Genomic DNA, 15,690 nt, shown 5'->3' with positions numbered 1-15,690 from the left:
CAACTCAGAGAAAGCCTGCAGTTGTCATCACCTTATCTTTGGGGGGCAAGAGCTCATAAATTCACATCTAGAAGACAGACAATCCCCGGGTCTTAAGGCGGTACAGTACCAGTAGTATTTAAGCATGCCGGAGAAGTCTCTGCCTTGTACTGAAATGTGGACTGATCTCTGCAGCGAATCCCGGACAGGTGAAAGCTCTGCGTGGCCGGCCGCGATAAGGACGCCTCCGTTATTCTTACGTAGCCTCGCCTGAAACCAATTCCGAACTGAATTGTTCAGTGATTTGGAGCATGTGCATCCAGGTGGCTCGCCTTGGCTTGCCTCATCTCAACTTCTGAAGAATCTTGAGCCCATTTTTCTGCAGAAATTGAGTCAGAGTCCAAGGGAATTAGAGAATGTTTGGTGTGGCATAGAAAGAGCCAAATATCACTGCATTCCATTGACCTGTCTCTGAATGATTACAAAACTGCCTATTATCTTACTGTTACAGCTGCATATTGCTTGGGTAATTATTTTGGCAGTAATCTCAGTGCTAGTGTTCTACACATGCTACTGCTTTGGCCTGAAATGGATTCTGAGCTCTGACCAATCCTATCTACATACAGTAGATACAAGCTTCGGCACCCGTCCGATCTATCAGCGAAGAGCCAAGATCAAGCAGGGGGTTGCAGGGAAGTTTCTTGCGTGTTCGATCTCGACCTTTCGTCCTCCGACCGGACGGTCGCTATGGATCGGAGTTGTTCAATCTTTGCGCCGTTGCCGGACACGGCCTGGCCTAGGGGATCACCTTGACCTCCACGACCTTCCCCGGCGCGGCCATGCTGTAGTCCCGCCCGCCGGCCGCGTCCTCCAGCATCTGCACGACGGTGCGCATGGAGGGGCGCATCGACGGCGTCCTGCTGGTGCACAGAACGGCCACGCGCAGCACCCGGACGGCCTCCTCCTTGGCCCAGTCCTCGCTGATCCGGGCGTCCAGGAGGGACATCACCTTGTCCCGGCTGTCCAGCCGCCGCGACACCCAGTCCACGAGGTCCTTGCTCTCGCCGCCCTCCGCCTGGATCGGCGCCCGCCCCGTCACCAGCTCCAGCAGCACCACGCCGAAGCTGTACACGTCACTCTTCTCCGTCACCTTCCATGTGTACGCGTACTCTGCAGCACATAGTCCAAGCACGAACAACATTAGTTTAGTTCAGTAGTAGTTAACATGCGCATGCTTCTGACAAAGAGAAATCCACTTAAGTTGTAGGACTATAGTAATCAAGGACAAATTAACAAGAACCGTACCTGGCGCCATGTAGCCGAGCGTGCCGGCGACGACGCCGACGGACGAGTCCAGCGTGGCGGAGTTGAGGATCTTGGCGAGGCCGAAGTCGGCGATGCGGGGCTTGAACGATTCGTCCAGGAGGATGTTGCTGGACTTGACGTCGCGGTGCAGGATGGGCCGGTCACAACCGTGGTGGAGGTACTCGAGGCCCTTCGCCGCGCCGACGGCAATGTCGTGACGCTCGGGCCACCCGAGGCCGCCCAGCTTGCGGCCCTCGGGGCCATGGAGCCGCTCGTAGAGGCTGCCGTTGGGGAGGTGCTCGTACACCAGCAGGCTCGCGGCGCCATCCTCGCTGGTGATGCTGCAGAGGAGCTTAACCACGTTCACGTGGCGGATGGAGCTCAGCGTGCCCACCTCCGAGTCGAACTCGCGGCACCGCACCGACGCCGTGCGCCGCGCCGCGGACGCCGACCGCAGCATGGCGGCCGAGGGTGCCGTGCTCGCGGCCGCCGCGCGCGCCCGGGTGATGTGCTTTACAGCGACGACGGCGCCGTTCCCGAGCTTGACGCGGTACACGTTCCCGGACCCGCCGCTGCCGATCAGGTTCCCGTTGCGGACGCCGTCGATGATCTCGCGCTCGTCGAACGCCAGGGTCCTGAACGACTTGAGGTCCCAAGACCCCTTCTTGGCGAACAGCTTCCCCGCGGAACCTACGGCGCCGGCCGCCTCGGCATCCGCAAGGCGCCGCTTCTTGATGTATATGGCCACGCCAAGCACTGCGAGCAAGACCGCCGTGACGGCGAGGATGCATGTGACGATCATGCGTGCGGCGTTCGCCGAGCTGCCTCCGGAGTTTGGCGTGCAGAGGCGGAGGAAGTCCGCGCCGTTGGTGGCGCACAGCCCTGGGTTCCCGACGAAGCTCTCGTCGTAGGCCGAGATGGCGAGCGCCTCCGGCACGGGACCTGTGAGCCGGTTGTCAGACATGTTCAAGTAGCTCAGCTTCAGAGCGGCGAGGCTCGCCGGCACAGCGCCGGAGAGGTCGTTCCCGGAGATGTCCAGAGAATTCAGCCGCGACAGGTTGCCCAGCTCCGCCGGGATCGCGCCGGTGAGCTTGTTCTCGGAGAAATCGACCGTGCTAAGTGCCGAGCACGAGCCGAGGCTCCCCGGGATGGCTCCGCTGATCCCATTCGCCGTAATGTTAAGTCTGCCGAGATGGGCCAGCCTCCCGATGCTGTCCGGTATCTCCCCGGACAGCTCGTTCGACGATACGTCGATGATCTCGAGACTTGACGCGTTGCCGATCGATGGCGGTATCACGCCGGTGAATCTGTTCCCGGCCAAGAGGAGATTGGTGAGCGCCTTGGCGTTGCCGATGCCGTCGCCGATGCCGCCGGTGAACTGGTTCCCCTCAAGGTCAATGACGTTGACGTTGGGGAGCGCCCACAACCCCTCGGGCACATCGCCGGAGAGCGCGTTCTTGCTGACCCGGAACCTCTGCAGCGTCTTGCAGCTCGCGTAGGTCGCCGGTATCCCGCCGGAGAAGTTGTTCTCGAGCATGAGCAGCTTGAGCATGGTGCCTTGCTTGCACATGTCCGGCGGGATTGGCCCAGACAGCGCGTTCGTCGACACGTCGATGAAGTTGAACTGCGCCCAGCTCCCGAGGCTCTGCGGCAGCTCGCCGGTGAGGTTGTTGCTGTACAGGGATAGGTTCACGAGCTCCTTGAACTCGCCGAACTCCGAGGGCACCTCACCAGTGAAGCCGTTGTAGAACAGCTGCAGCGACACGAGCTGCGTGAGGTTCCGGAGCTCGGCGAGGCTGCCGGTGAGCTTGTTCTGGGATGCGTCGAGGTACTGCAGCTTGGTGAGCTTGCCGAACCCCCAGGGGATCTCGCCGCGGAGGGAGTTGTTGTACAGCTCGAGCTGTTGGAGGTTGGTGAGCCGTGCGATCTCCTTGGGCATCTCGCCGGTGAGGTTGTTGTCGGAGAGCTCGAGGTCGACGAGGTTGACCAGGTTGCCGATGCCCCGCGGGATGACGCCGCCGATGTTGGCCGCTGACATGTACAGTACGGTGAGGTTGGTGATCCCAGTGACCTCGTCCGGGAACGCGTCGGTCGGCGCGAAGAACGGGTTGTCGCCGAGCGCGAGCACGGCAAGGTCCGGCATGGCCGCCAGCGCAGCCCACGGGAACGCCCCGGCGAAGCTGTTAGACGAGACGTTGAGCCTGCGGAGCCTCGTGAGCGGCGATAGGTCCGGCACGGTGCCGGTGAAGCCGTTGAACGCGAGCGTGAGGTCCTGGAGCACCGCGCACGCGACCACCCCGTCGATGCCGCCTGCAAGCGCGTTCTCCGGCAGGGAAAGCGTGGCGAGGGCGGGCAGCGCAGCGCAGAGGTCATCGAACGGGACCGACGCGGAGGCGACGCCCTGGGCGTGGACGGAGACGGCGGTGACGCGGCCGCGGGGATCGCACGTGACGCCGGTGAAGTTGCAGGGGGAGGCGGCAGTGGCGTCCCACGTGACGAAGTAGCCCGCGGCCGCGGGCGGGACGGTGAGGGCGCGCTTGAAGGCGAGGAGCACTCCCACCTCGGACGCTGCCGCGGCGCCCGTGACGGCGAGGAGGAGGAGGATGAGGAGGAGGGAGAGGGGGAGAGCGGGCGGCATGGCGCCGGGCGTGGAGGTGGAGGGAATGAAGGACGTTGGGTTGGTTCCTTGGAGTCGGTGCTTGGAGGTTGACTGGCTTTAAGGTAAGGGGCCTGAAAATGATGAATGTTTTGGATTAGGAGTAAGCATTAAGGGTTGGATTAAATGGAGGTTGCTAATTAGTGGAGAGGAAAAGGGCACCAATAATTAGTTAATAATGTACTTGCAAAGCATCTATATTTTTATACTCTAATAAAATAGACGAGTTAGGATAGATTTAAATGAACTTTACCGTTTACACACTACAATAGAAATAGTTATTTGTGTCGCCCCATCAGTGTCAGTTAGGATATAATCAGCACCGATGAAATATTAGTGCCGGTTCATAACTTCCCGCGCTCGATCATTGATTGAGCCAGGTTGATCCGGCACCGATATTGAGTATCGGTGCCGGCTCTTAGATCAAACTGATACTGATATTTCAGTGTTGGTTGGTAACCATGAGCTAACACTGATACTGAGTACCAGTGCCGGTTCGTATTACAACCCAGCACTAATAAGTCTATTCAGTCAGTATCGGCTCTTGGATCAAAGCGGCACTGAAATTTCAGTGCCGAATGGTAACCATGAGCTACACTGATACTGAGTATTAGCGCCGGTTCGTATTACAGGCAGGCACTAATAAGTCTACAGTCAAAAAGGCGCCTTCTTCTCCCCCTAAAGCGTCATCCCCAACTTTGGTGCCCTTTTCCGCCACCACAATATCCATGCCGGTTTTAGGAAAAAACCAACACTGATAGTCTAACTATTAGTGTCGGCTGGGTGTTCAAAACTGGCACCGATAGTCCAACTATCAGTGCCAGCTGGGTTATACAACCGACATTGATTCTAGTATCATTGTCAATTGTAGACCACAGTCGGCATTGATACTCTATTCCTATAAAAGCAGGATTCAGCCGCATCCTCTCCATTCTTCCCTTGTGCGCCTGTCGGTTCCCGCTATCTCACCAACGTTATCGTCCCAGGAGCCGACGTCGTCTCCCTAGAGCCGTCATCATCCCCGGAGCTTGCACGTCATCCTCTTCTCAGAGCCGACACTGCCTCCCCGCCGTCGCTGTCCCCGGAACTCGCACGTCGTTCTTATCCCCATCGTCGTCCTCATCCCGGAGCCGACGCTGCCTCCTCACCGTCGCCGTCCCCAGAGCCCACATGCCATCCTTATCCTCGTCGTCATCCTCATCCCGAAGCCGATGTCGCCTCCCCGCCGTCACCATCCCCAGAGCCCGCACACCGTCCTCATCCCTGGAGCATCGCCAGCCCCGCCATCCCCGCCACTTCGAAGCCCCATCCTCATCCCCGTCGCCCGTGCCATCATCGAGGTCATGCAACTCTGCCATCGATTCGGTAAAAAAAATGTGGTTAGTTTGTTGTGTAATCAGATAGTAATTTGGTGGTTGAAGGAACTGATGATCTTTACATAGCATTAGTTCAATTGTGCTCTTGGTTTGTTGAAGAATGAAAGTGAGCATTTTAGTTCATCTGATTAAATATTAGCCAACTGATGATCTTTTCCTTTTATTTATTGTCTAACGCTCACTCTCCATTGTCTTTGATGCGTGTATCTACAGCCTTACAGACTCGAAGATGACCTGATGATGATCAGCAACAGCTTTATGGACTTTATGGACTATCATGAGCTTTATGAACTGTTTATATATCCCGGGTCATCATTGGCCATGTAGGCCTCATAATCTGTAGTCCCTCGTCATCGGCCTCAGCAGGTACTACAAGGAAATAGAGGGAGAGAGAGAGTCTAGCTACATAGCAGTTCACCAGCTACAACCTCATAGGAGCTCGGTGAACTGCAGTGTTTCGAAAATCCTATCTGCGACCTCTAACCTTAACATATCCCACAGGCAACCCCTCTTAGGCCTCCACAAAGTCATCGACCAAATCTGAATGACAATGAACATTGCCACAAAGGCAATAGCCACACAGACAAAAATGCCACAAAGGCAAAGGGTAATCACCAGCATGTCAGCCAGCAATAGAGAGCCACCAAGGCAAAAGGTAAAAGGCCACCAGGGCAAAAGGACATCAAGGCATTAGGGCCATACATACGTTAGGTAAATAAATGAGCAATAGAAGGGCTTATAGCAACAGAGCCACATCCAGCCAACAACACCATGTATATCAAGCTGCCATATAACAAAGAGGCATGCCAATAGGTATCCCGTCATCATGATAACAGAACAGCTAAGTACTGAGTATCTAAAGGCCTTAAAGCAGCAATACCATCTCTCTTAGCGACATATTGCTATCATCAACCCTAATATGCATCAAGCCTTTATATTACCCCATCAGCACAAGAGGAAGAAAACCATAGGACAGTAAGAAGCGGTAACAGGACTATAATGCTATCACCCAAGCACCAACAGCCTGAAACCGCATAAGCCACCATAGAGACTCGAGCACCAGGCATCCATCATACAGACCATGACTAACACAAAGGAGCCCAAAAATATAGTTACTAGGAATGACCAAATTAATCAACACCAGGACATTAGGGCAGCAATGGCATATGTACCGCAGCCAAACATGCCCAGACCGACACCAAAAAAAATGAAGCCATGATCACCACCTAGCCAGCAAGCATCACCATAGCGACAAACACAACACCTCACAGCAGCCACGGCACAAAGACAAACCAGAACGCGGGCTGAGCAGAAGCAAGGTACACCGACACAGAGGCAACAGGAGTCAGGAGGCATACTCACGCCAGCGGCATAGCCCACCCAGCCGATCGGCGGCATAGCTCACCCGACCGACGGCGGCCATCACAGCTTCTGCAACAAAAAAGCAACCGAAGCATAAACGAAACCAAAAGACCAAATCCATCTCCATGGTCGCGACACAAGGGCCAGCCGGATCACAGACCAAAGCACCTGCTCATACGGACGTAGCACGAAGGCCGGCCGGCACCTGCTCATCACACGGACATGGGCACAAAATGCCGGACGATCACCTACTTTGCACGGACATGGGCACAAAGTGCCGTCTGGCACTCAACCTGCTTGCACGGACAAGGCCACAAAGCGCCAGCCGGATATCAACCTGCTTTCACGGACACGTGCACAAAGCACCGGCCGGCCACCTACTTTGCACAGACACGGGCACAAAGCATCGGTTGGCACTCAACCTGCTTGCACGGACACATCTAGGGATAAGGAGGTGGGCGGCTCGGTCCAAGCCAGCTTGGTGCATATGAGAAGAGGGGGGCGCGCGTGGATGGCGCGGCTCGGGTGAGCGCGACCAAGGCGCGCGGGAGAGGTGGCGCGTGTGGGCAGCGTGGATGTGTGGGAGCGGGTGGTGGTGCACGCCAGAAGAAGAACATGGCGAGCATGAGTGGATAAGGGCGAGGGGGAGAGGAAGGTGGCCGGAGAGATGGGCCGGACCAGCCTAGCCAAGAGAGAAGAGGAGAAGGGATCCGGGCCAGCCAAAAGGCAATAGGGCCGGTCGAGGCCTTTTTCTTCTTCTTTTTTTATATGTATATGTGCATGTACACAGGTGCAAATATATGACAAAATGACATCGTACAGTACATGTTATGTTATATTGTTTCAATGTGAAAGTACCTCTATGCTTATAAACTGGTTGAAGAACGAAAGCGACCATGTTGAAGAACGAAAAGGTTGGTTCTGGAATTTTGTTATTGTTGTGTTGGAACTTTCTTAGGACAAGATTATTCAAAGGAGTAAACTGGCATGATGATTTTAACCAATTTTCTGAGCTAGCTAAGTACAACATGGTTTGCATCTCCTACCTGCAGGTCCAGCACATTCCAAATTACAGATAGGTAGCCACTAGGATATAAATTTGGTGCCCGATTATTATTTTCAAGTTGAATCTTGATATACACCCACATCAATACAACGTTCTTAGCATGTCGTTTGCACCCTATGCCCTAGAGTCGGCCTGCAGAGAAGTAAAATTTGTTGGTTTACATATGCCTTACTTTTTGTAGATGTTGCGTGGATCTAGCAGGTATCGTAGATGCATTAGAAGTAGCGTCTACATCCCAACGCGTGGTGCCCCTCACGTCCTCCCGGCATATTCCTCTATGAACTTAACGCTCCGCCCTCCCCGGTGCCCTAAGGGATGATCAAAATGGTATACCTCGCATCTATTTTGGTTGGACAACTGATAATTGAAAAATATGTAGTTATTAAAGATATGCATGTATTGATGTAGGTGATTCCTCCTCTAGTTTGGTTAAATGAAATTATTGCTCACATAGAGGGTTGTACACAACCTATTGTGACTACCACTATAGGTGATAGTGGTACAAGAAAGATATCAATTAATTTTTAGATGTCGGCAAATGAAGAATCTACCAATATTGTTGTCTTTGGCATCCAATCACCTGAGATCCATGTGGCTAAAAAAACATGGTGGCAACGATTTTGCAAGAGATTGAGGATCAAGATGGGTACATTTTACCTGACTACAACTATTTCAAATTGAAAGCGCTTGAGCAAAATGTGGAGGATGTGGCTTCAATGACTATCAGTCTGTCACGGTTACATGCACTTGACACAGTTGGTGCCACGAATTTTAGTCTATAGTATTATTTTATATATTATCAAATTTTCTCTTCATATTCATGCTCTTTTCCTGTAGGATTTTTATTGGAACAATATGATGGATTAGGATGTTAGCTTGGGTTCACTCTTACTTTATGTCATGGAGCGGCTGGGTTTCACAATAATTAGACCAAAAGTCAAGAGAGTTTATGAAGGCAGGTATCAGGCTTATGTGGAGTTCGGTGGAGGAGGTTTCGTCGTTTATGGAACTGTGATGGGTCTACCCTTTCTTGCTCGAGATAGTGCGCTCGTTTATGCACTATGTCATTTGGAAGAGATATATGGAGTTGATATCATAGATGTCAAATATGAAGACTATATGATTCGATGTGCACTGTAGAATCAAGGATGAGTACTGTGAGGAACCGTCCATACAATATTCTAATTAATCATTAGAAATATCATTATTTACAATCACGACCTCAGTGATTAACCAGAATACCATCCCGATAGCCCGACACGTGTTTTGTGCCCAAGATCGGAACATATTACTTTCCAACATGTATATTACAACATAGCTTAAGAAAGAGCGACTAATTAAAGTTGTAATACAAGTTCTTAAGCATGCAACCATTTGCAACAGTTTACACAAAGAGAAACTACGCAGAGGAAGACTAGAAACTATACAACAAAAGGAGGATGGAGCCATATACCCTTAGACTCCATCACAAAAAGCATGACCTTAGAGTAGGATGCACTACTCATGCCCGCCATCACCCTCGGTAGGCGCGAAGTAGCCAAAGACCAAAACCTGTAGAGCAGGTGAGTACGAAGTTACTCGCAAAACTTAATCCAAAGTGGGCACTTATAAATAGCCCGACTCCAAGGATTATGCATTTGGATGTTAGCAAGGAAACATCCACATGGTTAAGTAAATTTACATACGAAAGAGAAATTTGACATAAACATGTGCGAGCAACTATACATGACCAACATAGCTATCTAACCCAAAAATATCAACTAAACAAAAAGTACAAGGAATCATAGTAGTAACATCTGTAAAGGAACCATCTCATCACCTCCACCCTACCAAACCACATTCGTAATTCTACGACTGCTGCAAATGGACAAAAGCATGCTCACGACTGAGAGCGCGGCATTTCAAAATGTCAACCTTTTCAGAGGGTACTCCTTTACCGGCATGACTTATGGACCATACGGCTTGCTTGACCACACAGGTCCATATAAGGGGGTACTCATGTCAACCTTTTCCAATAAACCATGACTATTTGAACATGCGCCGATAGGTGCGGGGGTCATCCAGAACTACTCTTGAGGCAAACTGGATACCCCAACCGACCTCATGCCCGACACCATCGACTCGCACGCCAAAAAGCCATAGCTACAAAGGTAATCGGCTTATCATTCCCATATGCGACATGTAGTAAGCACGAAAAGTGCTAAAGCCAACTGTAACAATGATCGGTGCTTCAATGATGCAAGCGGTCTACGGTGTCTGGGTTCCTCTCCCGACCTACACAGGAGAACTCCACATCCGGGCAGGAGAAACACCCCTAACACCGCCCACATCTCATCTCAGTCTCACCATTCATGAAACTAACACCAACAACCCATCATTATGATCATTGTGTAAGTAATTAAAGTCTATGCTCGTAAACGATGAAATATTTCACCGCTTAATTTCTACCGAGGACCTAAGCACTATGAGTAACATTTTAAGTTAGACAACACCATATTAAACCCAGGCTACAAGGATACATACCAACAATTATCAGGAGAATTAGTGCATCAACATAGGTTCTACCCATCATAAATCTGACATCGACTCGAACTCATGCATAACATACATAAAACGTAATTTATCATATTAGACACATATAATCTAAAGCACTAAGAGAAATATACTTAGATGTTTGTCTTGCTACTCAGGTGACCACCTAATGCTACCCATGTAACACTCGCAAAATTCCAGTAGATTGGCATCGCCTTCAAACACGTCCGGGTCACGCGCTGGTTCTTCGTTCACTAAATAAGAACACGTGCAATGATGAACATGAATGAAGTGCAACAATATATACCATCATATACATATAAAGAAATGTCATGAAAAATAAGCTTTATAATGCATGAACATTTTTTCTAGCTAGAACAAGTCATAAGAGGACTAGAAAAATTAGATTCACCAATTTTGGACTTGTAAAGAATTAACGGTGAATTAATGAAGCCCTAACCTAATCAATTTATCTCAGAAAGTGAATTAACTATTTCATAGCTGGCGATATTTTTAATAGGTAGTGGAGGTTATTATGGAATAAAAAAAAAATTAGTTTCATAATTTTTGGAGCTACGAAGAATTTATTATGAATTTTACAAGCTACCTGCACAAAAGAAAAGCATGATGAACAGTAACTACGGAGTGAAAATGGCCGATTTGATTTTGCGAGCTTCTCCAAACCAAAGGGAGACATGTTTGAGATAGTTCATAGAGTATAGAACTTACTCACCAAACTAGCAAATTTGATTCCTAACTCAAATCTCATTTAAATACTCATTTTGCTCCAAAGCTCAAGAACTCTAGAACTTCACTCTAACTCGAAATCGACCAACCAAATCACACATTCTCATCGGGGAAAGCCTAAGAGATTTACCTATGGTGCTTGTGGTGGTTGGTGACCGTCGGGTGATGAAGGAAACAGAGGAATCCGCTTGGGAGATGAAGAAATCCGGTGTTCCTCGTGCTTCAACCAAAACACCAAGAATTGTTAAAATCAGCTCCTTCGGGAATGAGCACACAATTTGGAGGGATGCGTAGCTTAGGAGCTAATGATCGTGTGGATGCCACATGCGTACCTCGGCTTCGCTTCTAGAGGGAGAAATCCGAGAGAAGAGTGAGAGAGCTTGAGAGGGGAGAGGGGAGCTACTGCCCTGCTGCCTTGCTGTCGTGAGGGAGAGGTTGCACGAGTGAGGGGGCAAGTGGGAGAGATAGAGGAGTGGTTGGCCCACATGTGGGCTCCGCATGTTAGAGAAAGGGGTTTATTTTAACTACGAATTATATTATTTTTTTCTCTCGAATTTCTTTCTGTCATCTGAGTGACTTAAACAAATTGCACTAGCGTTCCAAAATAAATTACCTCAAAACTAATCATGACGCTAATGATGCATAATTAGACTTAATTACGTGATTAGAGTTTCGGGACGTGACAAGTGCATTTGCAATATGTTTAACCTATGATATGAACTATGATAATATTTATATGTAGATGTTGATGAACTCATGATTATGTATTGATATGGATTACTATTTGTGATCCATGTGTATATATCTTCCTGTGATCAATGCCTACAAATATTTGAATACAAATTTGAAATCAGATTTTGAATGTTGTATTATTGAATTCATAATTTATTTGTGCCTAAAGAAGTATTAGTGCCGGCTTGTTACACTAGCCAGCACTTATACTCAGACTATCAGTGCCAATTCGTTCTTATGGACCGGCGCTGATAGTCTGAGCATCAGTGCGGTTCTTTATTATGGACTGGCACTGATACTCATTATCAGTGCCGGTTCATAAACCGTCATTGATGACATTTTTGAGCTGGCACTGATTACCATTTATATAGTAGTGACATGTCTTTATCCTACGGCTGGAAACGATAATTGGACTCTACACATTTATCGAGCTTAATTAGTTATCTCCCCAAAAAAACCATAAATTGTGGAACCAATAATTATTGCATGGAGATCACTAAGAAAACGGTCTATTGAATGACATAGTGGTGTTGCATGCATGCAAACAACGAGAGAAGGAATTGATGTGTAATGTTGTTGATGCATGCGCATTGAGACAAAAGAGAGGAAATTCTAAAGGAAAATGTGAACACAGATGAGTTAACCTTTAAGTGGAAGGAAATAATTTACGAGGTACAAACATACATGCGCAAGAAATTAGAGAAATTTTGCTGGGTGGTTTGCATGGATGAGGATTGCTTTATTTCTACTAATATAAAGCACGAATGTGGTCATGCGTCACCCTCTCCCTCACCTCCTACCAGCATCGCTAAAAAAATGATCGCCCTACAAAATTGCTCGAAAAAACCAGAGAAGATTCGCACAAAAAAACCACTGCCCTCGCGCACCGCTCACAGCCCCGGCGCACTGAGCGCAAAAACTCCGCTCCGCCCCTCATGCCGCTCGCGTTATGGTCCTCCGCATGAATCCCGCCATCTGACCCATGTGCCTCTCACGCTGAGGCCCTCCTCAACTCCTTGCCGCCGCCACAACCTAGCCACCGTCATGCCCCCTGAGCCATCTCAACTCCTCGCCGCCGCCATGCCCTTGCTCATCCTCAACTCCTTGCTGCCTCGCTGCCACTGCCTCACCACAATCACCGTCGAGTGCCTCACCTCAATTGCCGCATGGAGATCATGGGCCCAACTATCTCTTCTTATCTACCGCAACAACCCTTGATTTTTGCTTATTTTGCAAGTACAAAGAGGTGCGAGCTCTCCTTGGTGTATCTACTCTTCTTTTTTGCATCATCTACTGCTCCTCTCAGAACCTCTAATTGACATTGGAGCTACTTTGCCGGAAAGGGGAGGTCAGCGAGGAGGAGGAGGAGGGAGGGGTCGCCATGAAGCTGGAAGAGTTCATTCCCCTTGGCTTACTACCATTTCCTCTCTTCTTTTGACTTCCTCCGCGGATATCAAATGACAGTTGTGTTTAGAGGATTCAAATGCCAGCTATACAAATGGTATTTTGTCTCAGACCTGTTAGATCTACTTGTTTCCAACAGTTCACAAACAAGGACTCATAGATTAACGTTAGATTATATTTGGTGTGAATAAGATCTTTCCAAGTAATGGTAATTATCAATGCAGCTTGCACCATTGCCCGAGAAGAAGTAATGCGTGGACCCTAGGTAATCTAAAGTAAGTAATCGTATTGGTGTTTATTTATCATTTATCATGACAATTGTAGGCCAAATTAAGTAAATTAGGAACTACCAAGATTTTTCCTACAATGGGACATGAGTTTATCAATGAAGCATAGTAATTATAAATCTAGCCACACAATTTCCGTGAGCAATTTTGCTAGTGACAGAAAATGTAATCAATAATTTGGATTTGCTTCCAATACATAAGTACGATGTCATTTTATCGTATATTTGCACCAGTGTACATACACATAAACATAACAAAAAGAGAGAAAAGAAAAAGAAAAAAAAGGAAGAGAAGCTTGGCGGGCCCATTTCTTTTTGGCCGGCCTGGTCCCTCTCCCCCGCTTGCTCCTCTTCCGGCCCGAGCCGGCCTACCCTGGCTCCCCTCTTATTTTCTCCCGCGCCGGTCCAAACCGTGCCGCCCTCCTCTCTCCCCTCGTTCTTATCCGCATGGCCGGCACCTCTTCCTCTTCCTCCCTCAACCGTTTCACCTCTCCTCCACCCGGGCCGCGCCACCATCTAGCACGCGTAGCCGCGCGTTGTACCGCGCCACTCCACCGAGCCTGCCATGCCGCCCTCTCTCCTCTCTGCTCCCTTGGCCTAAGCTGACCGAGCGTGTCGCCTTGGTCGCGCTCGCCCCGAGCTGCGCTCACACTGTGCCGAGCCGCTCGCCCATGCTTATCTCTTCCCCGTGCTTATCTCTTCCCCGTTCCTATCTTCTCCCCCAAATCCCAACAACCTCAGTCTCGATCTCCTATGGAGGAAACCCGGCCGCCTATATAAGAGCAGGGAGGGGGCGCCCTGAGGAGGAGGATTGACTTTTGCTCTGGCCGAAGCCCTACCGCATCGAGCTCGTGCTGCCGCCATCACCAAGGATGGAGAAATCTTTGAGGAGGAAGGCTGGGACTTGCTGCTGCCCCATCGCTACCCACAACTCACCGGCCTCTTCATCCATCAACCAGCCGCTGCCAAAGATGAGTTTTGGCCAGAGCAACCTCGCCGTCGTTGCCTTTGCTGGTGAGCGCCTAGCCGTGCCTACCCTTCCCTATACTTCTCTGGTCTGAGTCTAGTGATGATGCCATGTGAATATGGCCGGCCTTCTTGTCGTGCGTGTGCCGCGTCGCTGCTGGCCCGAGTCCGATCCCTGCGTGCAAATTGGGAGCGGCAGTTCAGGGTGATGTGCGCGCGTATTGTTGCCGCCTTGTGTTCCCTGCCTTCGTGCTGGTGTCCCTGTGTGCCCGACCTTCATGCTGATGCTCTGTGATTGCCGGCCATTGTGTCGTGCACGTTGCCATTTGTCTATGCTTGCCATGGGCCGGTGATGCTAAAACTGAGGCCTGGCCGTGACTCTCCCTTATGCTCTGTGCGTGCCATTGTGCCGCCTTGTGCTCGCTAGCCGATGATGCTAAAACTGAGGCCCAGCTATGACTCTCCCTTATGCTCTGTGCCGGCCACGCGTCGCCCGAGCATGTCGTCGTGCTGTTTGAGCCCTAGTCACCCTTTACTCTCTGTGTCGTGCATTGTTGAAGCACTGGACTCCGACTATGCACCATTGAAGCTTCGCGCTTCCGGCCACACGTCGTCGTAGCCTAGGCTCTGGCCATACATGTGGCAATTCTGGGCTTCAATTATCCTATAAGTCTTGCCATTACCTGTTACTGTTGCCTCCAGGTGGGTGCCTATGAATGAGACCCCCTTCTGTTGTCAGTTGATCTCAAGCAGTTCGGTCTTGTTTCTGTTTCTGGTTGATGTGGAGGTGGGCTAGTGATAGTACTTGCCCCATGCCATCTGCTACTCGATGTTAGTTGGAGTTTCTACCTTGTGGCTGCCAGTCTGTACAGATGCTATCCTCATTTGTTGGCCTGATTTGGTCCAAGTAGTTCTGATTATTACACTTTGAGGTGCTGTTGTCGAATGGCGCTGTTCTCTTGTGCGGCTAGGTGTGTGGGATGTTATTGATTCCGTCACCCTACTGTTATTATTCTCCTTTTGCTATTTGTGATCAGAAACAAGTAAGTGACCATGTTTTTGAGCTGGTTATGATGATTTTGGAGGCTTGATGCTGCTCCTTTCTGTTGCTGAGAGAGCTAGCGATGTAGCCTGCTTCTCTGTGGTGGTTGATCATGGTGACGGTCCTGTTTTCTCTATTGTCGGCCACCAGATATGGTGATGGCTTGCTGGTGTGTGGCTGGACAGAGATGGTTCGGTGTAGGGAGGGAGAGTTGGCTTTGATTACCTATCAAAAAGT

General features: G+C 50.0%; 1 protein-coding gene across 1 annotated transcript; it reads right to left on the bottom strand.

Moving 5' to 3' along the window:
- Nucleotides 1-416: 416 nt before the first annotated feature.
- Nucleotides 417-4,044, bottom strand: LOC133906190 (receptor-like protein kinase 7). Its single transcript, XM_062348003.1, has 2 exons — nucleotides 1,285-4,044; nucleotides 417-1,149 (listed from the first exon to the last, which is right to left on the bottom strand). The coding sequence occupies exons 1-2, from the start codon at nucleotides 3,920-3,922 to the stop codon at nucleotides 776-778; spliced, it is 3,012 nt and encodes a 1,003-aa protein (XP_062203987.1). The 5' UTR covers nucleotides 3,923-4,044; the 3' UTR covers nucleotides 417-775.
- Nucleotides 4,045-15,690: the final 11,646 nt, after the last annotated feature.

Source organism: Phragmites australis, chromosome 23 (assembly GCF_958298935.1).
Source record: "Phragmites australis chromosome 23, lpPhrAust1.1, whole genome shotgun sequence".
In the NCBI taxonomy this organism is placed as follows: Eukaryota; Viridiplantae; Streptophyta; class Magnoliopsida; order Poales; family Poaceae; genus Phragmites; species Phragmites australis.
This window is presented reverse-complemented; position numbering and strand designations above follow the sequence as displayed.

Excerpts from the sequence above, each read along its gene's own strand:
- LOC133906190 (XM_062348003.1), bottom strand. The coding sequence starts at position 3,922 with ATGCCGCCCGCTCTCCCCCTCTCCCTCCTCCTCATCCTCCTCCTCCTC. Across the intron at positions 1,150-1,284 it reads GCTCGGCTACATGGCGCCAG|AGTACGCGTACACATGGAAG; the intron begins GTACGGTTCTTG and ends TATGTGCTGCAG.